The sequence below is a fragment of the Xyrauchen texanus genome, chromosome 26 (genome assembly GCF_025860055.1).
Source record: "Xyrauchen texanus isolate HMW12.3.18 chromosome 26, RBS_HiC_50CHRs, whole genome shotgun sequence".
NCBI classification, from domain to species: Eukaryota; Metazoa; Chordata; class Actinopteri; order Cypriniformes; family Catostomidae; genus Xyrauchen; species Xyrauchen texanus.
The window spans coordinates 32,569,837-32,591,967 of NC_068301.1; the positions used below are offsets into that span (position 1 = coordinate 32,569,837).

The 22,131-nt window shown below is 37.6% G+C and overlaps 1 protein-coding gene across 1 annotated transcript in view; it reads right to left on the reverse strand.

Moving 5' to 3' along the window:
* Positions 1-19,240, reverse strand: part of thbs3b (thrombospondin 3b) — a 34,582-nt gene extending 15,342 nt beyond the window's left edge. The window contains exons 1-15 of the mRNA XM_052093419.1: positions 18,934-19,240; positions 12,934-13,140; positions 12,069-12,322; positions 10,106-10,208; positions 7,562-7,588; positions 7,370-7,452; positions 6,892-6,943; positions 5,570-5,718; positions 5,254-5,391; positions 4,783-4,857; positions 3,502-3,654; positions 3,183-3,293; positions 2,272-2,379; positions 1,975-2,134; positions 1,772-1,890 (exon numbers count right to left, since the gene is read on the reverse strand). Coding sequence (XP_051949379.1) covers positions 1,772-1,890; positions 1,975-2,134; positions 2,272-2,379; positions 3,183-3,293; positions 3,502-3,654; positions 4,783-4,857; positions 5,254-5,391; positions 5,570-5,718; positions 6,892-6,943; positions 7,370-7,452; positions 7,562-7,588; positions 10,106-10,208; positions 12,069-12,322; positions 12,934-13,140; positions 18,934-19,018 — 1,824 coding nt within the window. The 5' untranslated portion in view covers positions 19,019-19,240. The remainder of the gene's footprint in view (positions 1-1,771; positions 1,891-1,974; positions 2,135-2,271; positions 2,380-3,182; positions 3,294-3,501; positions 3,655-4,782; positions 4,858-5,253; positions 5,392-5,569; positions 5,719-6,891; positions 6,944-7,369; positions 7,453-7,561; positions 7,589-10,105; positions 10,209-12,068; positions 12,323-12,933; positions 13,141-18,933) is intronic.
* Positions 19,241-22,131: the final 2,891 nt, after the last annotated feature.

Here is a 22,131-nt window from a genome sequence, read left to right on the forward strand (position 1 = left end):
ATTGAAACCTGTATGAGTCAAAAGATTACAGTCTCTAGTTTCATCCAATACCCCATTTTTTAAATCCGAGCGATTTATCGTGAAATGACACACTGCTAAACGCAATGTACTCTAATGCGTACTTGATTGCATTTTTTACTTAGAAATCTTATATTTACTGTGCATTATCACATTGACAATCTATGGGTTCATCCAAAAGCTGAAAAATGTTGCTTTCAGAGGCTTTATATGTAGTTAGGATGAAATTGAGGTGCATTTCGAACTGTTCTGAGACCAATGCAGACAGACAGCACACAGGAGGTTAAGCCATTCACTAAATAGGGAGCAAGGGAACATCTTTCTATGCAGCTTTAATCCAACCAAAAGTTCAGTTTCAGGCTGCAGATGATGTTTGGAACACTCAACATGTTTGGCAGACATGGGACAATGACAATCAATACATAGATTCAGAATATATAATGTATCATTTCATTTTAACATGCTTGGCAGTAATTGGATTATGCTGGCTATAAATTTGAATCAGAATTAATTATGCAAATTTCTGATGTAATGACTGTAAAGTCTCAAAAACATAAATAACCAACTCTCCTGGAAACATAATAAACAATCTGATAGCGGGAGCCTGTGTAGCTCAGCGAATATTGACGCTGACTACCACCCCTGGAGTCGCAAGTTCTAATACAGGGCATGCTGAGTGATTCCAGCCAGATCTCCTAAGCAACCAAATTGGCCATTGCTAGGGAGGGTATAGTCACATGGGGTAACCTCCTCGTGCTCGCTTTAATGTGGTTCTCGCTCTCTGTGGGGTGCATCGTGAGTTGTGCGTAGATGCAGTAGATAATAGCGTGGGCCTCCACACCTGCTACATCTCCGTGGTAATGCACTCAACAAGCCACGTGATAAAATGCAAGGATTGACTGTCTCAGACACGGAGGAAACTGATATTCGTCCTCCGCCACCCGGATTGAGGCGAGTCACTACGCCACCACGAGAACTTGGAGCGCATTGGGAATTGGGCATTCCAAATTGAGGGGAAAATGGGAGAACAAAATGAAAGAAAAAAAAACAATCTGATAAAGAAAATCTGACCTTAAGTTTCACAACTTAGTCCCACTGTCTACACTGGTTGACATCTCTTTTTGGGAAAACAATTTGCTCTAGAAAAAATATATCTTGTTTTTTGTGCAAGTTTATTTTTATTACATAGTTATTTATTTGAAAGTACATGACTGTATGGAAAAAGAAAAGGTGACAAATCATAAGGACAATAAGATTTGTACTGGATAAAAACTTCAGACGTATATGACGTCATTGATGACAAATGCAATTGGTTCTGTGTATTGTCAGTGAACATGGTACGCAAGTTTGAATATGTGGAATAGAGAAAGAGATTTTAAACTGCAGCAAAAAAACGAATATATACTATTAATAATGACTTGTTGGTTCATATGACTACTTAAGATGTGGAATATAGCACACAAAACATATGGACTACATTTATGGTACTTCTACAGTGGTTTTTTGTGCTATTTGGAGCTTGACTGCAGTGGTTGCTGTCACAACGACAAAGGATGAGCTGTCGTTTTATGCAAAAGAGGAGAAAAACTAAAAACACGTGTTTTGAGTGTAAGTAATGAGTTAACCCATTTTTGGGTAACCATCCCTCTAAATTCTTGCTGTATAAATGCCACCAGAAACATTTATATAGTATATCAGAATGTCCCTTGCACACTTTATTAAATTTGTCATTAGATTACTCCCTTTGCCTTACCTGCAAAAAGTCATTGACTTCAGGACAGCTGTCACACGCGTCCCCCACACCGTCTCCATCTCGGTCTGTCTGCATGGGGTTGGGCCTCTTAGGACAGTTATCCAAATCATTGGGGATACCTGTTAAGAGATACAGTAGTGAGAACAGAGAATGTGGTACAATACAGTAAAACCACAGAACAGTTAAAGGTGTGTTTACTGTACCATCTCCATCAATATCAGTGTCACAGATGTCTCCCTTGCCATTGCTATTAGTATCAAGCTGATCTCCATTGGGAACGTTGGGGCAGTTATCACAAGCATCACCATACGAGTCTGTGTCAGAGTTCTGCTGGTCCTTATTAGGCACTAGACGACAATTGTCCTGGATAAAAACATAATTAAAATAGCGACTGAAAAATTGGGTGTGAAGACTTCAGCCCATATAAAACCAATGTGATATCCAATAGTTATTCATATATTTTAGTATTTTATTGTTTAATCATTGTTCATCAGAGAAACCTCCACATTTTTAATTCCATCTCCATCTGCATCCTCATCACACTGATCACCAATCCCATCTCCATCAGTGTCTTCTTGTCCAGAGTTTGGGGTATTCACACAGTTATCCTGCACAGGGATATTCAGATTATTTATATGCATGTTATATAGCATAAATATGCTGAACATCAAAACAAAGATGAAAGTATACATTATAATGTTCCCCCTTTCATTTAATCCTGGACTTAAACAACATTTTAGGATTTAGACAAATTAAAGGGAGAACAAAATACACAAATAAAGAGACGTTTCGTGGGCTCAGCGAGTATTGACATTGACAAACACCCCAGAAGTCACGATCCAGGGTATGCTGAGTGACTCCAGCCAGGTCTCTTAAGCAACCAAATTGGCCCGGTTGCTAGTGAGGGTAGAGTCACCTGGGGTAACCTCCTTGTGGTTGCAATTAGGGGTTCTCGCTCTGAATAGGGTGCATGGTGAGTTGTGCGTGGATCACGGAGAGTAGCATGAGCCTCCACATGTTGTGAGTCTCCATGGTGTCATGCACAATGAGCCACATGATAAGATGCACGGATTGACTATCTCACAAGCAGAAGCAACTGAGACTTGTCCTCCACCACCCGGACTGAGTTGAGTAACCGCACCACCACAAGGACCTACTAAGTAGTGGGAATTGGGCTTTCCAAAATTGGTGAAAAAAGGCAATAAAATACAATAAAAAAAAAAAACTGATGTTTTGTAAATGAAAAATACATTTTTCAAATACTAAATATGTAACTTTTCACTTTAAATTGTTTATACAATTTGTAATGAAATATGTTGTATTAAATAATTAAATATGTAAGCAGAAAACCCTATTCGGAGGGTTGTAAAGGTTAAATAGGACACAATATGTTTGTGGAGTGAGTATGTACCACTCTACAGTGTTTGTCGTTGTCAATGCATGGAAGAGGTTCATCAGGGTAGCCATCAATGTCTGAGTCTGGACCACAGACATTCCCATTACCTGCCCATCCAACATTACACTGCAAGACACAAAAAAGGATCAGGCACTGGGCAAATCTGTGTTGTTCTTGATACATTTTTAAAAGAAGCAAAGATCTGATCAGAAACATTAAGATACAAAAATCTGGGTTCTGTAGATACAAAAATTGGGTTAAAATTTTCAAGTAGGAAATTATCTGATTTTAATATGGAAATTAGTTTTCTATGTAGAATGAGTCAGTATCTAACCACACATAAAATGTCACTGTTGCGCCCCATGAGACAGTGTGCGTTCACATCGCATGGGTTATAGCCCAGGGTAGCACACGTCTGCCTCGCAAAACAGCCAACAGTCTGATTACCCACAAATCCTGCTTTGCACTGGCCACACTTGAAAGATCCCTATGAAGAGAAAATGGTGGTATTAACGGCGGTTGATGAATTTGGTAGTTGTACTGTAACTGCCTTTTCACACTTATGGCCACTTTGGTTAAGCAGATAATATACACAAAAATGAAAATTCTGCCCTCATTTACCACACAGAACATAAAAGGAGATGTTAGGCAGAATGTTAGTCTCAGTCACCATTTAATTTCAAGGCATCCTTTTTTTTTTTTATTATGAAAGTAAATTGTATCCATGGAGGAAAGGAGTCATACAGGTTTGGAACAACATGAGTCAATGATGAAAGAATTGTAATTTTTTGGGTGAACTATGCCTTTAACTGAATTGTTCATAAAAAAAAAAATAAAAAAAAGAGAATTCTCTCATTGTTTACACTCTAATGCCATCTTAAATTCATACAGTATGAGTTTCTTTCTTCTACAGAACACAAACCAAGATATTTTGATGGAGATATGATGCTTTTATTTCCATACAATGCAAGTCAATGGGGTCCAACACTTCCAAGCTTCGAAAAGGACATTTACATTTGCAGACGCTTTTATCCAAAGCGACTTACAGAGCACTTATTACAGGGACAATCCCCCCGGAGCAACCTGGAGTTAAGTGCCTTGCTCAAGGGCCCAACAGTGGCATCGGGGAATGAACCCCCGACCTTCTGGTCAGTAACCCTGAGCCTGAACCACTGAGCCACCACTGCCTCATCCACATAAAGGCAGCATAAAGGTAATTCATAAAACTCAAGTGGTTTAAGCGATCTGTACACGTGCTCTGACATGTGTCAAGCTTCAGATCATGATCGCTCTAAGGAAAGTGGAGATGGGACAATTTATAGTAACCTAAAACTGATCCTATCGCTTCAGAAGACATGGATCAAACCACTCGAGTCTTCTGGATTACATATATGCTGCCTTTATATTCTAGTGCATTGGATTGCATTATATGGATATAGTCACATCACATCTCCATAAAAATATCTTTGTTTGTGTTACGATTTATAAATTTTTTAGTTGGAGAGAATTTTATGAGAGAATTAAATTATTTTGGGTGAACTTCTCCTAAAATTGTCTATTCAGGTGTTAATATTTTCTATGTCAGAACAAATGTTGATTTTGAAATGTTACTCACCACTGTATTGATACAGACTGAGTTGGGCACACAGGCCCTGGAGTGATCAGCACACTCATCAGTGTCGAAACACTCCTGAAATGAAGCACAATTAAACAACATTCACACACTGGCGTGGTTTGATGTGGTTGGGAGCAGACTCTCAAAAACAAACTTGATGCTATGATGGTATGACAATTCCTTATTTCGTAACGTACTGTATGTATGTGTAGGGGAGCATGATTAATTGTATTCATTTTGAATGTATGTGCAAATGTACATGTTAAAATTGACAGCCATAAAACAACTTTGTTCTGTCTGATACAAAATGTCTCCCCTTGTGTGAATAGGGCCATAGAAATGCATTGCTTTAAAAGTCATGTTTGCTGTGAATGTTCACAGAAGATTTGTGTGAATATGTATTCCATTTACATTATGCTTTAGTAGTTCTTGTTATTTCTGTTTGTATTTGGATTTTATCAAATTCTTTACCTGCTTGTGGCTTTTTGCAAACTCAAAACCGACCCCACTGAGTGTTGGACCAGTGTATCCAGAGGGACAGGGCTTACAGGTGAAGCCTTCAGCCGTGTTCACACACAACGTTGCAGAGAAACACGGCTGAGCAGCACACTATGAGAAGGAGAGATATTGTTGAGAGAAAATGAGGCAAAAGAAGAACTCATCTCATAACTGCATAAAAAAACACTAAATGTTTTTATTTTCTGCTGAAAAAAAAGTACATATCATATGCCTTAAGAAAGCATATGATATGTACTACAATTTTAAAATATGCAACTCTGAAAATAACCTCATCAATGTCCTGGCAGTGTGTTCCATTACCAGTCATTCCATTAGGGCAGGGGCCGCACTGATACCCTGGGTACATCATGCTCTCCATGCAGGCTACACCGCTATAGCAGGGGTTAGGCTGACAGCGCGACTGAGGCTCATGGAATCCTGACAAACAATAAGAGAGAGAGAGCTACAGTACAAACAGAGCTAACATGTTAAGGGGTTAACCCCTTAAACTCTGGTGGTCTCATTTTTCAGAAAAAAACCCAAATATAAAAAAGTCTCCAATTATTCATAAAAAATATTGTATGTGTTTATAATCTTATGATGGATATTATCCATTCATCCTCTACAGCCGCTTGTCCTGTAGGGTCACGGGTAGTCCTGGAGCCCATCCCAGCTGTCTCGGGCCGAAGGGAGGGAAACAGCCTAGACAGGTGGCCTGTCCATCACAGGGCTAACAGACACACACATTTACACTCTCACTCTCACCTATGGGCAATTTACAGTTTCCAATGAACTTGACCTTTTATTTTAAGTCCCAAATTTGTAAGCATACAATTCTGGTTCTGTTCACTCCATCTCACTTTGAAAAGTCTTATTTAATTTCACTAGATGGCAGCAAGCCTTAGAAAAAAAAAATTATCTATCACCTTCCATCACAATATACACATCTGAAATGTAGGTGGCACTCTAATGTATTTTAGCCCTCACAGATGTGCTCGTCCATAGACATTCAGTCTAATTTTCAGTTCATGCACCACCCTCATTATTTCATTGAATATCTCGGCCTCTGAGTGGACTAGAAGCTCAATATTTATGTGTTGTTCGGCAGCAGTGATCAACGCATAAATGTATTTGTAAAAATAATAAAGTTTGTATTTGATAACTTAAAAAAAACATATTTGACTTTGTGATTATTTTGAAAATCTTTCGAACTGTGATATTAGGGCAAAAAAACAAACAAATTATATAGTCACATTCCTAAGAATGAGAGCTTTCATTTGATATATGACTTGTACATTTAGGTGCCATGTGAAAGACATTAATATTTCAACCCATTACCTCTGGGGGTGCTAATTTGCGACACAAATTATTTCCGGCCTTATTTTGTTATTTGATGTAACATAAATGCAGATTGATATCTCTGAGAAGCTTTCAAATGATACCACTTATGCCTGATTTATGTACACAGAGACATTAACATTTTAAGAGTAAACTTTTTTGCGATATGGTGCTCCCTTTGGACCGTACATACCATGAAAATCTTTATAGATGCATTTAAAAACCTTATGTTTCATCAACCTTCTTTGTTCATTCTCTTTCCTCATAACTCACCACATACTTGGCATTCCAGGATGGTGTTCCTGATGAGAGACATCTCTTTAGTCTGGAAACATAATATAAAAAGAGAGAATATAATCAACGGGACAGTTCACCCTAAATTAAAATTCTTTCATCATCTAAGTCCAAACCCGTATCACTTTCTTTCTTACGCGAAACACAAAAATGGGATGTTAGGCTAAATGTTAAACTCAGTCCCCATTCACTTTCATTGAATGGAAGAAGTTGAACTGCCTAACATCTCTTGTGTTCCATTAAAGACATAAATTCACATGGGATTGAAACGACACAAGGATGAGTAAATAAAGACTGCATTTTCAGTTCTGGGAGGAAAGCCCCATGCCCTTCAGGAAGAAAGGGTATTAAAATGATATTTATGATGACACATTGATTGATTGATTCATTCATTCATTTACTTGTAAGTCTGTTTGTTCTTTCATTTAACCTCATTAATATGCTGTTTCTCTGTTACCTGTTCTCTGATATCCTCTCTCAGCTCTCCCATGATCTGGTTAAAGATGATGAGCTGGCCAATCAGAGCTTTGGTGTGATCACCTGACCATATGAGAGGGTGTGTGATTATGACAGAGTAGCATTACAAGCATGATGATAAAAAATTCATATTACATTCAGATATGATTTGGTAATCTTTGTTGGTATTTACCTAGTATGGCATTAATGTCACTGGCAACTGAAAAGACACAACAGTCACAAGTAAACATATTTTATGAGAATTTTACTAGTTCTGATAAAAGGGGTAATAAAAACAAAGAAACCATTTCAAAATTTCAAGATTCTCATAATTTTTTTAAGGTTTGAATTGTTTAAAGGAATATTCCACAGAAAATAATTTCAACCTTTTTATATATATGGAAATTAATTATTTTGCACTGCCACAAGAGGGCAATATAATAACTATATAACAGCTATGTTCAGAATGGTATACAAGCCTACATGTTTAGTGAATACTGCACAGTTAATACAGTATTGTGCTTATCATTTTGCTGTGAAACAATATGTGAAACAATATGCAACATTAAACATTTATACAGTAGTATGCAACACATTTGTCACATTACCTCATTATGTGCATGTTAATTGCAGAGAATGGCCTCCAATTATCATATTTGCAATAAATACATTATTATTATTTTGCCTTTTTAATCCAATTTTGTGATATTACTTCTGGTTCATTCCTCACACACAAAAATGAAAGGTTGTGAAGTATGTGTCTAGTGAGCACATTTGGCCAAATGTAGTACATAATTCAGGTATTCCGTGAATAGAGAATATTAGCATACTATACACAGTATGAATACTATATACTGCAGAAATTGTAAGAGTAGTATAAATGTATGCTATTCTGAACAAAGTCAAAGTTCGGTAACACTTTACAATAAGGTTCCATTTGTTAACATTACAATGTGTGCACAATTATTAGGCAAGTGTGTATTATAATTTCCATGCACATTATTCAACTCCAAAACATATAAACTTGAATGCTTATTGGATTCAATCATTTTCAGGTGGTATGTATTTGTGTAATGAGGGAGGGTGTGGCGAAAGTGAATAACACCTTATATCAAGGTGTGCATAATTATTAGGCAGCTTCATTATCTCAGGTAAAATGGGCCAAAAAAGAGATTTCACTGACACTGAAAAGTCAAATATTGTAAAAAGCCTTCCAGACGGATGCAACACTCTTCAAATAGCTAAACTATTGAGGCGTGACCACCAGACAATCAAAAGTTTTGTTGCGAATAGTCAACTAAGGCGCAAAAATGCATGGAGAAGACAAGGTTCAAATTAACTGCAAAAGACTTGAGAAGAATTAAACATGAAGCTACCAGGATCCCATTATCCTCCAATGCTACCATATTCCAGAACTGCAACCAACCTGGATTGTCCAGAAGTACAAGGTGCACAGTGCTCAGAGACACGGCCAAGGTCAAGAAGACTGAAACATGACCACCACTGAATATATTCACAAGTTGAAGCATCAAGACTGGGCAAAGAAATACATGAATACAGATGAGAGTGACTATTGATGGACCTGATGGATGAGCCCGTGACTGGATCACTAATGGAGACAGGGGACCACTTCGCGTCAGGCGCCAGCAAGGTGGAGGAGGGGTACTGTTATGGGCTACTATCATTAAAGATGAGGTAGTTGGACCTTTTCAAGTTGAAGATGGACTGAAACTCAACTCCTAAAGCTACTACCAGTTTCTGGAATGCACTTTCTTCAAGCAGTGGTATAGGAAGAATTCCTCAGCATTCTTAGAAGGCCATGATCTTTCTGCAGGACAATGCTCCAACACATGCATCCAAGTACTCCACTGCTTGGCTAGCCAGTAAGGGCCTCAAAGATGCCCAAATAATGACTTGGCCCCCTTCCTCACCTGACTTAAATCCTATTGAGAACATGTGGGCCCTAATCAAACGTGAGATTTACAGTGAGGGAAGACAATACACCTCTTTGAACAGCATTTGGGAGGCTGTGGTTGCTGCTTCAGCGAAAGTTGATCATGAACAGATCATGAAACTGACAGAATGCATGGATGGAAGGCTCATGGCAGTTATTGAAAAGAAGAATGGCTATATTGGTCACTGAATATTTTTGAAAGGCCAAAAAATTAATTTAATTGTCATTTTGTGTTACTTATTTGTTGCACCTACTCTAAAAATTTGAGAGTTGGGTGAAATTATTTTAGTAATTTAGTTGCCTAATAATTGTGCCCACTTATATATTCCCCTGAGAAAGACACAACTCACTTTTCCTTTGTAAAACATTCAGGTTTGATGTTCAATAACCTTTTGGATTGACTGAGATCATAATAAAATGTATCCTGAGGAGTACAATTTGCCTAATAATTGTGCACGCAGTGTAGTTAACAACATTAGTTCAAATGAACTAACAATGAACAATAGTTATTATGCATTTATTAATCTTAGTTCATGTAAATTTCATCATATAGTAATACATTTTTAAAATCAAAAGTTGCATATGTTTACATTAGTTATTGCAGTATGAACTAACAATGAACAATTTATTTTTATGAACATTAACAAAGATTACTCAATGATGTAAAATATATATATTGTTAATTCTTTGATTATGATACATGATGCTAAACTAATGTTAATGAATGGAACCTTATGTGTAAAGTTGCTCTGATGCTTCATTATCAGTGAGAACAGTCATTACCGGCATTGTTTATTGCTGAATCTCCTTGGAATGGACAGTGAATAAGAAGGCCAGCTGTAGCCAGAGAGCCGCCAAGAGCCACCTTAACAGACTCTACTGAGCCCTAAAATATTTAATAAACAGTTACAGTTTTATTTTGCACGTGCACACATTTACTCTAATGCATTTACACCATTTTTTACAAAAACTTTCTAAAAAATTATTTTCTCTCTAGAGTCTACACAAGACATTTTCCAGGCTTTACTGTTTAGCATACAGAATTTAATTTGTGTGCGCACAGGCAAATGAACAGCTATCACTCAAATATAGCACAGCAGAGACCAAGACTGGAATTCAGCCAGGTCTCAATGCAAACTGCGGTCAACCAAAAATGTTTGCATAACTTTACATATGAAGAATGTTAAACTATAAATGTAACTGACACTTGTCCCTGCAAGAGTTGCTGCCACAACGCTAATGTTTTAGGGTTGCCAATCATCCCGTATATTATGTAATCATCCCATATTTAAAGGAACAAAACTGCATTCGGTATGAATTTCATACAGGGCACCATTTGTCCAGTATTTTGCCATCTCACACCCAAACTGCTGAGAATGTTTCACAAACTGAGAGAAATGGACGTTATTTTGTAATATATCGGCTGTGGACACCACACTTGACAGAAGCGGTAGGGAGAAAGATCAATGACAATCAGCGCACATTTTCTGTGAGAAGTATAGTAGGAGAATTTTGTAAAACATTTAGTATTCCAGTCTATGATAGTTGTTTCTAGACGCATCATGACTAGAGGTAGACCAATATATCTGTAAGTATCATCATAGTAAGGAAAGGCTAAGACCTCTTTGATCGTTCTGTAAATCGATTTTTAAAAACGATTGGCCGATAAATCGGTTTTCAGACTTTTCCACCAAACTTAGCTACCAGTATCGGCAAAATCCACTATCGGTGGACCTCTAATTATGACATGACATAACATTGCATTGATATATCAGTGCTCGTTCTTGGAGTTTCAGCTAAATGACTGTGAGAAAAACTGCAACGCTTTAAATTCAACATTACCATACAGCACAGGTTTCGTTAAAACACTTAATGTGATTTTCTTACATTACCCTTGTGATAAACACTATTTACTGCCAAAACAACAACACTGTAATTCAAGGAGAAATACACTATTTTAATGCATTTATACATAAAACAGTACTTGTACTAAGACATTGGCCCTGTAAGTGATATATACTATTTTGTAAAACTGCAGTCATATACTGTCTACATACTGATGACCCCAATTTTAAAAGGAAAGCCATTTCTTTGAGTTTTAAAAATGGATAAGGTTTAAGCTTAATTATGGGGAAGAAAACGCTTGACAGAAAAAAATGTCTTTCTCCATTGATTGCAGCTTTGTACTTTTAGCAAAAAGTGTTTATTAAATGTAAAGATTTATCAAAATACGGTTCCTGGTCGTTGTATTACAGCAGTCATTTTAATAGTTTTAGGGGCTGTTAACATCGAACGCGTACTGTCTAGCACAGGAGCCCCACTGAATAAAAATGTCCCACATTTAGAGCTGGTATGTCCTGTATTGGCTGGTAGAAAGTTGGCAACCCTAGGTGTTGTGGGTAGTTACCAGTGTGTTGCTATGCGGTTGCTTAGGTGTTCTGAGTAGTTCTTAGCATGGTTGCTAGGGCATTACTATGTTGTTGCCTCTCCTCAATAAGCTATTTGATTTGAGGTATTATTTATGTACGTAGCACAAACTGTGCAGGATATTGTTAAAATTCTTAACTCAAAGAACGAGCAATAGTAATAGTTATGCTTGCCATACACCCCTATTATGGACTAATAAGTGCACTATTTTCAAAAGATAATTAAAGTTTGCTCTTAGTATAAAATTTACTGAAATTTTAACTGACTGCAAAATGCACAAAAAGAAAACATTAATTTGTTCTTGACGTAAATAAATCACCTGTATCCTGGCATAAGACTTATGTCCAGTTCGAACATCCACCATTTCTGCCTCTGATGGAAGCCCGGCAAATGAGGGAAGACCCTGAGCAGAATCGACCAACCGGCAGTTTGCGTACAATTCTAGGTTCATGTGACTCCGTTTAAGTCCGCCCACTCTGAGTATAAGTGACTGGGTGCGTCCATCAGCAAGAACAGGATTTTGTAAATTGACAGCATGGGCTTTCCCATCTGAGCGTAAGTATCGCACCAGTACTGAAAAGGACAAAAGGGAGCATTAAGCTTTCAAAAGACAGATCACACAAATTAAAAGACTCATTAGACCTACAGCGTTTTTTGCCGCTGAAGGTCACAGAGTTGCTGTATTGTTGTTTGTAGTGGGTGTTCTTACTGCTGGATGCCCTAATGTTATTCATTGAAAATAAATGTCTTACGGTCACTTTGTTGCAGCAAATCACAGTCTGTGTGAACCCTTTAAGCAACCAAAAGTGCTAACAATAACTATTGATTAATAAGGGGAAATGACCAGACTGGTTTCACTGTTAATTCTGAAACAGTAGATTGACTTTCTAAAATCAAAGCACTACCCCCAGTGGCTGAAGCGGGAAGTGTTTTTGAATGGAGGGGCCTTTGTGAGCTCCAGTTTCTGGGTGAAATGCCCACAGAGAGGCACCAAAAGCGATTCGTATAGAGAGTAGCGAGGATGAAATACAGTGAAGAGGAATGCATATTTGATTAACTCCACCCTCAAATCCAAAAACCCTAAATCTAAACCTAACCGTTAGTGGTGTAAAAATGTAAGTCAACTTCCCATGTGATCAGTGACATATGGAGAAATGTCTGTAAATGTATAAAATGACTCCTACATTTATTGATCTTCCCTATGACAGAAATCTCCAGGTACTTCTTGTTGTCCTCCTTGTCATAGAGGCCAAACAAAACACCTCCGAGTTTGGGTGGCAGCATGAAGGTGGAGGTGATGTACAGATCTCCTACTGTCTGCAGAGCTCCAGCAAGATTCTCTACAGCAGCAGCTGTCTGACGAGCATCATGTAGCTCCAACATATTAATCACTGAAAGAGAGAGAGAGAGAGAGAGAGAGAGAGAGAGAGAGAGAGAGAGAGAGAGAGAGAGAGAGAGAGTAATACAAGAGATAACAAGATTAAATTTATTGTGGTTTTATACATCAATATATCAAGAACAGTTGCCTAAACTGTCAACTTCAGTTTAGTCCTCTTAGCAGCATAATAAACAAAACTGTTATTCAAATTTAGATTGTAAAAATCATACACAGACACTAGCAACGACTTTGTCTGTGATTGATTACTATGCTCAAGCACTGCACAAATACATGTTAAATAGAAAATAAAACCAGATTTTGACACAACATGAGTGGACCTACATGGACTGCTATTATTGACACTTCTCATGATAAGATTGTAGCAGCTGTAATTGAAATCTTGATTATTTATTTGATTAATTGTGCAGTCCTAACTGGCAAACATTGTCGCTTATCACATTAGTTTCTGTGACATTTAGCAGCAGGCAGGGCTGGACTGGTAATCTGGCATACCGGGCAATTTCCTGGTGGGCCGACGCACTTTGGGGACGATCACGGGCGGACTAGCTATCGGGAGAACTGAGCGGGCCAGTGAGTCGGCCGCAAAATGGGCTGAATGGGCTGCGATAAGCTAAAATGAACCGCTGTGTAGTGCAGAACGGACAACAAAACGGCGCCGTGATATGCAGAAATGGACAACCCCCCCTCCCCTTTTGGGCCAGTTGCTATGTACAATCACAGGCCGATTTCTCTTCCCAGTCCAGACCACAACAATAGACTGGCATGCATAAAGGTGGTGGTCCACTTTGTGGTCTGATTTTTTGTTATCCAAAAGTACCAATGTTTGCAGAGATAACTCTGCAAACAATGCAGAAGATATAGTTGTTAAATTTGCCACAATGAACCCTGCAAATCTAGTAATTTTTCTAAAAATATTTTTTTTTTGCAACATGCATGGTCTTTGGGTGTGCAAATTGTAAGCAATTCTCTAAAATTTTGGTAAATTGCCACATGAAAAGACACATCGGTCAAAATGACAATGTGAACCAGTCTAGGGAACATATAGTGCAAGTCTAAGATCAGACAAACTTACCTATATTTAGAGTTACCCTTCTTCTTGCTGAATCCTACTGTTCATTAGGTTGCATCTGTTCTGGAGGAACAACCAAAGACCTACATAAGACACTACTCTAAACTCTAAAGAGTGTCCATGAAGCAGCTGAGGTGTCCATACCACTCTCCTTAAATATCAGCCTTCAAAGATTAAGCCTCTTCTTTTTGTCCTCGAGGTGTGCATGAAAGGGGATCACCTGGGGAGTCTGGCATTTGGAAAATATTGCAAACTTTCAATGGAAGGTGGTGTTTGCCAGAGGAGAAGTTGTGACACCATTGTGTTAATCCTACTACATTCCAGGGAAACCAGAGCACATTGAGATGATCCACTGTAGCCTGTATTTCTACAAGGAGCTCGTTCCTGGATTTTCCTCAGACAACACGTAACTCAGTCAGGTGCACAGCTTGACATGTTTGAAACAAAAAATTTAAACTGTGGAGGCTTGGGCAGGATTACTCTCGTTGACTTTACAAAAAACAGCATGGGCCAAAAGGCCAAGTCGTAGCGTGAATAACCCTGTGATTTTAACATAACTTCATTTAAGATTGTTTTCATTCTTGAAGGAAAATCGTATTATCTATCTTACACATTTCTCTTTGTAGATACAGTGAGTCTAATAAGCCCAATATCTCTCTCATATCTTACTGCAAATGAAAATATTGGAGAGAAAAAGTCAACATTAATCCAATATTTACTTTAAGACGTAGAAGAGACACCAAGCAAATGCTTTGCACATCACCCTCACAGATGTTCATTCTCTTTCATTCCTCTATGTCCATGATGGATATCCAGTGTACTATATGGACTGTTTTCTCTGGTTCATGTTATGATAATGATGGATGTGCAAAACATACCTATCTAACCTAAAACTTTAACCTAACCAATAGTGTTCAAAAACATAAATGAGAGGTGAACAAATCAGTCATCCTTACCCCAAACCAACACCTAAACCTAACCAATAGTGTTCAAAAAGATAAATGAGAGGTGAACAAAACAGACATCTTTACCCTAAACCAGCACCTAAACCTAACCAATAGTGTTCAAAAACATAAATGAGAGGTGAACAAATCAGTCATCCTTACCCCAAACCAACACCTAAACCTAACCAATAGTGTTCAAAAACATAAATGAGAGGTGAACAAATCAGTCATCCTTACCCCAAACCAACACCTAAACCTAACCAATAGTGTTCAAAAACATAAATGAGAGGTGAACAAATCAGTCATCCTTACCCCAAACCAACACCTAAACCTAACCAATAGTGTTCAAAAAGATAAATGAGAGGTGAACAAATCAGTCATCCTTACCCCAAACCAACACCTAAACCTAACCAATAGTGTTCAAAAACATAAATGAGATGTAGGGTTGGACGATGTCCCCTAAATTGGCAGTTGACGATGTTGACAGTAAAACATCGCGATGGACGATGATATCGTCGGTGGGGCGGAGCGGGGATTATATAATTTCATATAATTTTCAAAAATTATATGAAAAATTATAATTTTGTTATTTTACTAACCCAACTAATGACTCGTCGGCGCTTTATCAGTAGGTTGCACGACACGTGAAGCATTTTTTTTTTTTAGCTTTCACTTAAGAAGAGTTGTGCACTATTTATTTTAATATATCTCTTTACATAAATACTATTTTCCACTTAAAAACTATAATTTCGTTATTTTACTAAATTGATGAGCAAAAGGTCGAGGCAGAAATGACCATGTACCTGCAGGAAATGGCCATTGATGGGGAAGAGGACCCGCTGACTTGGTGGAAAACGAACGACAAAAGGTTTCCGTTCATGGCAAGATTAGCGCGGAAATATCTGTGCATATGTGCTACCAGTACTCCATCAGAGCGGGTCTTCAGCACAGCGGGTAGTGTAGTTACTCCAATCCGCAGCTTATTAAAACCAGATAAAGTGAATATGTTGGTATTTCTGGCCAGAAACATCGAAATTTAAACATGGTCTATGGTGAAAGATATTAGACTTCTTTACGCATTTTTCGCCATCCGTTGCGGAGCTATTCGATTTTGCATATTATTTTTTAAACGTTCATTTGTGTAGTTCATATGACCACTTTACAATATTTCAATAACATAATTTATTTTGTAGCCTGTGCTGAAGTTAATTGTGCTGCTAATTATAAGTGAAATGTTAATGCCGAGTTTCGGTCTGAGTGTTGTTCCGTTTTCTTGTTTTATTTGTTGTTCTTCTATGTTTTAATAAATGTGTGTTATTCATATTCACCTTGTTTCTTTCATTTGATTTGACATTATGGATTTATGGCCAAGGAAATTTTTCTTTAAAAGTATTAACCAGACAAAAGTTATTTGACGTTCGCTGGTCTGGGTTTATCTTAAACTGCCGCTTCAGTGTATATAAGAGCTATGTGACAATGAGCAAGATTTTCTGAGACACTACAACTACTAATAATTAATTAATAAAGGCTATTTTCTTGTAGCCTACAACATAAAATATTTTAATCTAAGTGTAAGACATGTAAAAAAAAAGACAAGACGCTAACAATGTCAAGATCAATATTTGTGTAGCCTGCCTGACACGGTATTTTCACAGACTAACACGTCACATCTCTGGCATATACCACAGTATTTAAAATAGCATATATGCATTAGTTATATTCTCAATTTAATTTACAGAGCAATCCCTGCAAAGTTTTTAGGTTAACTATAGAAGAGACTAGGATTAGTGAGTCACACTAGCAAGACTCGCAAAAGGGGGCGTGGCATCACGATGGTGGCTCTACATCGTGATGTTGGTCAGCCATCACGATGGACGATGATATCGTCCATCGGCACAACCCTAATGAGAGATGAACAAATCAGTCATCCTTACCCCAAACCAACACCTAAACCTAACCAATAGTGTTCAAAAACATAAATGAGAGGTGAACAAATCAGTCATCCTTACCCTAAACCTAACCGATAGTATTTAAAAGCAAATTTGTCAGGAAAAGCACATTTACTGAAGAAACCACATAATTTTGTGTCTCTTCTATGGCACTTTTGCTTTTCACTTTTTGTCAGGGATCCAGATTGTAATATGTGTGTATTGTTGAGTGGTGGTGGCATAGTGGGCTAAGTGCATAACTTGTAATCAGAAGGTCGCTGGTTCGATCCCCACAGCCACCAACATTGTGTTTTACTTGAGTAAGGCACTTAACTCTAGGTTGCTCCGGGGGGATTGTCCCTGTAATAAGGGCTCTGTAAGTTGCTTTGGATAAAAGCCTTTGCCAAATGCATAATTGTAAATGTAAATGTAGATGGGCCTGTAATACAAGCATTAAAATACATTGTTTTTAAAAGGATGCATTAGAGTAAAACTGTTCCGATATCATTACATACAAGGGTGTGAATAATAGAGTGAAAAATAAGTGTCTATAATGTCATAAGTATCCATGGTACCTGTGATTTGTGTGAAAGTGAATAAAACACACATTGTTGTAGCACCTCAGTTCATTTCATCAGGAATCTGCAGCAAACCTTAGAAAGCGGCACTTAAATATTTGTTTGCAAAAATTTAGTTACAGTAACGGCCATTCTCTGAGATTAGGTTGTCTGAAGCGATTTTGGGTGAGAACAAACCAAAATATAACTAATTTTACACTGTATCTATGGTATCTTACCATTGTAGTCTCTAGGTACAATCAAGATTTCAGTATACTCAAACTTGAATTCATGATCACAAGGAGAGTGCTGATGTCAAGATTTATAATGAAAACTTTGATACATATTGGTCTTTTCTCACCAAAAACTGACTAGATCACTGGAAGATATGGATAAAACCACTGGAGTCATATCGATTACGTTTATGCTGACTTTATGTCATTTTTGGAGCTTCAAAGTTGGTCACCATTCACTTGCATTATATGGACCTACAGAGCTGAGATATTATTCTAAAAATCTTAATTTGTTTTCAGCAGAACAAAGTAAGTCATACACATCTGAGATGGCATGAGGGTGGGTAGATTTGTAATTTTTGGGTGAACTATCCCTTTAATAAATGTTAGATCTACTTTAATGTGACAATACTCACCTCATGTTTTGCATGCCATAAACTGAATTTAAATGATCATGTTCTCTGTAGATAGAGTACTCAGAATGATTCTGCTGCTTGTGAGAGTAGAATATGTTTGTCTATGAAAAACACAATAGCCATCCTTCCTGCTTTTACTCTTTTAAGAATATTTTCTTTCCAGCAACATTACTTAATTGTTAAGATTGGAAATGGAAATAAAAGACTGGACTTTTCTAAATGGAATATAATGTACATCCCCAGTAGACACAAGTTAACATATTGTGATGTTACTTTTGACACGATCACTTGTACTTGGTAACGTTCGGTCATTTGCTTGACATTATCTCATGGATCTTTGGGCACTGGGTTTGGGTCACCTAGGGGTGAAAGCGTAAACAGAGACAATAGGACCATTTGGAGTCAAGAATGAACGATTTAACAGTACAACTATCCAATTGACCCACTTAAGTCACCAAGAATGTGAGGGCACTACGAGTTTAATAGATGTGCCCCACTGCCTAAACTTTACACGACCACTTGTAATTGTCAAAAGTAATTAAACTCAAAAAGAAACAGCACTTCGGTTATTCTCTCACACATTAGACATTACATTTAAAAGAATTCGTAAAAATGTATGTGATGCAGAATTAGCCCACCTTTCAATTCCGTCGATTTGGAGAAGTGGACAAAAAACGCAACATAAAGGACAAGCAGATTTGGCACAATTGTCCTCAACTCCATCCTTTACCACGAGCAAATGTGATTTTAATACAGCCGATTAGAATAAATCCCAGTTAAATTCCTTTGGTTTCCAAAGACACGAACAGCTCATGGGCTCCAAGATCTTCAGAAGATCACAATCCTCTGACCGCTTTCTTTGAGTGGTTTTGAACTGGGAACGGCCCGGGGTTCAAAGGGTGTGAGTCTGCGGGTGCACTGTTTCTTGAGACTGCACCGCTGAACACTTTCTGTCCCAAATGAGAAACAGCAGTTGAGCTGCAGGCCAGGCGACGACTGCAGGGGGAGTGATAACGAGCCTTGTCAATCAACTTACAAGTATTTATTGCGGGTCTCTCCCGCTGCGTCTGCAGCTCACCGCACGGAGCTCCAGAATGCAAATTAAAATATCTTTAAAACATCTTATATTTGTACAAGAGCACTAAAAGTATGCTAGCCGTTTAAATTAACCATGCATTTAGTGGAGGGAACAACTTAAAATGGCTTTCTGTGAATAATTTTGAGAGCCCAATCTGTTGAGGTTTATGTCACAAGAGCCTAATTGTTTTGGGCGCCTCAGTAAGCGAAACGTCATTTATATTTGACTTTTAAAGCAAAACACTGTGGGTTTTGATGTACTTGTAATATGTTAACATATTTTAAAGTGGAAAAAAATAATGACAGTGCTTATGTTTTATTGATGTTACTGAAAGCGCTTGACCATGCAGCAGGGAACTGTTGCTAACGGTCAACTCCTCAGACAAACAAATTTTTGTTTGCAAGTGTATTTGGCGCGAAAATACACCAGTGTTGACACACACGCACATATATATATATATATATACACACACACACACACACACACACACACACACACACACACACACATATATATATATTGCATATCCAGCAAGAAGATTGGAATATTGTACAGATTTTGCTGTTTTGGAAGGAAATTGGTACTTCAATTCATCATAGTGTCATTCAACTAGACAGGCCCCATTTCCAGCAGCCATCTCTCCAACACCTTATCCTTGAGTAATCGTGCTAAATTGATAATTTGGTACTAGAAAATCACTTGCCATTATATCAAACACAGTTGAAAGCTATTTAGTTCATTAAATGAAGCTTAACATTGTCTTTGTGTTTGAGTTGCCACCTTATGCAATAGACTGGCATGTCTTCAGATCAATATAAGGTCAAAAATTGCAAAAAAGAAACCGCTTACTCTAGAAACTCATACGTCAATAATTGTTTTGAGGAATTAAGGTTATGCAATGCTTGAAATTGCAAAAATAAAAAGATGATTTCTTAAAAAGTTGTCCACTACAGTCTTCAAAGACAAGGGACAACTGTCTCTAACAATGACAGAAAGAGATGTGGAAGGTCAGATGTACAAATAAACAAGAGTATAAGTACATCAGAGTCTCTAGTTTGAGAAATACACATCTTGCATGTCCTCAGCTGACAGCTTCATTGAATTCTACCTGCTCAACACCAGTTTCATGTACAACAGTAAAGAGAAGACTCAGGGGTGCAGCCTTATGGGAAGAATTGCAAAGAAAAAGACACTTTTGAAACAGAAAAACAAAAAGAAAAGGTTAGAGTGGGCAAAAAAACAAAGACATTGGTCAACAGATAATTGGAAAAGAGTGTTATGGATCTTAACTCCACTGAGCTTTTGTGGGATCAGCTAGACTGTAAGGTGCTTGAGAAGTGCCCGACAAGACAGACACATCTATGGCAAGTGCAACAGGAAGTGTGGGGTGAAATATCACCTGAGTATCTGGACAAACTAACAGCTGAAATGTCAAGAATCTGCAAAGCTGTCATTACTGCACATGGAGGATTTTTTTGATGAGAAGTCTTTGAAGTAGTTTAAGAAGTTAAAATTGTAATATACGTTTTCAGGTTTTTAATGTCCTGACTATATATTGTGATCAGTTGAATGACACTTTGTTACCAATTACTTTCCAAAAGAGCAAAATCTGTGCTTTATTCCAAACTTTTGGCCACCAATTTTAATGTAATAGTCTGATACGTAATAAGCCAGAAATGTAAAATTGAGTGTACTAAATCTGTAAACAAATTATTATTTTTGTTTCTAAGAACTAATTATATTTTTGTCTTATTTTTAGTAGAAGCTGTTCACAAATGTATATTGGCTGGCAGAGTAACCACGTCTAATTAATCGCCTTAAAGGAATATTCAGGATTCAATACAAGTTAAGCTTAATTGACGGCATTTGTGGAATAATGTTACCACAAAAATTTATTTGGACTCGTCACTCCTTTTCTTTAAAAAAGCACAAATCTGGGTTACAGGCACTTACAATGGAAGTAAATAGGGTCAATCCGTAAACGTTAAAACGCATTGTTTCAAAAGTATAGCCACACGACATAAACAATAACGTTAACATGAACTTAGTGTCATACGCTTACTAAACTTTTCTTTGTTAAGTTAGTCAATTTTACATGATGAACAAACCCTATAAAACGATTGTAAAATGATGATTTAAACAACATTACATCTTAAATAACACATGAGTTTAAACAGAAGATTTAAGATTTCTCACCTTTCTTAGGATCATTGAGACCACACGAGGTGAGATCTTGCATGGAGCCCCAGTCCGAGGGAGATTGACAGTCATGTTTAGCTTCTTCCATTTTCTAATGATTGCTCCAACAGTGGACCTTTTTTCACCAAGCTGCTTGGCAATTTCCCGTAGCCCTTTCCAGCCTTGTGGAGGTGTACAATTTTGTCTCTAGTGTCTTTGGACAGCTCTTTGGTCTTGGCCATGTTAGTAGTTGGATTCTTACTGATTGGATGGGGTGGACAGGTGTCTTTATGCAGCTAACGACCTCAAACAGATGCATCTAATTTAGGATAATAAATGGAGTGGAGGTGGACATTTTAAAGGCAGACTAACAGGTCTTTGAGGGTCAGAATTCTAGCTGATAGACAGGTGTTCAAATACTTATTTGCAGCTGTATCATACAAATAAATAGTTAAAAAATCATACATTGTGATTTCTGGATTTTTTTTTTTTAGATTATGTCTCTCACAGTGGACATGCACCTATGATGACAATTTCAGACCCCTCCATGATTTCCAAGTGGGAGAACTTGCAAAATAGC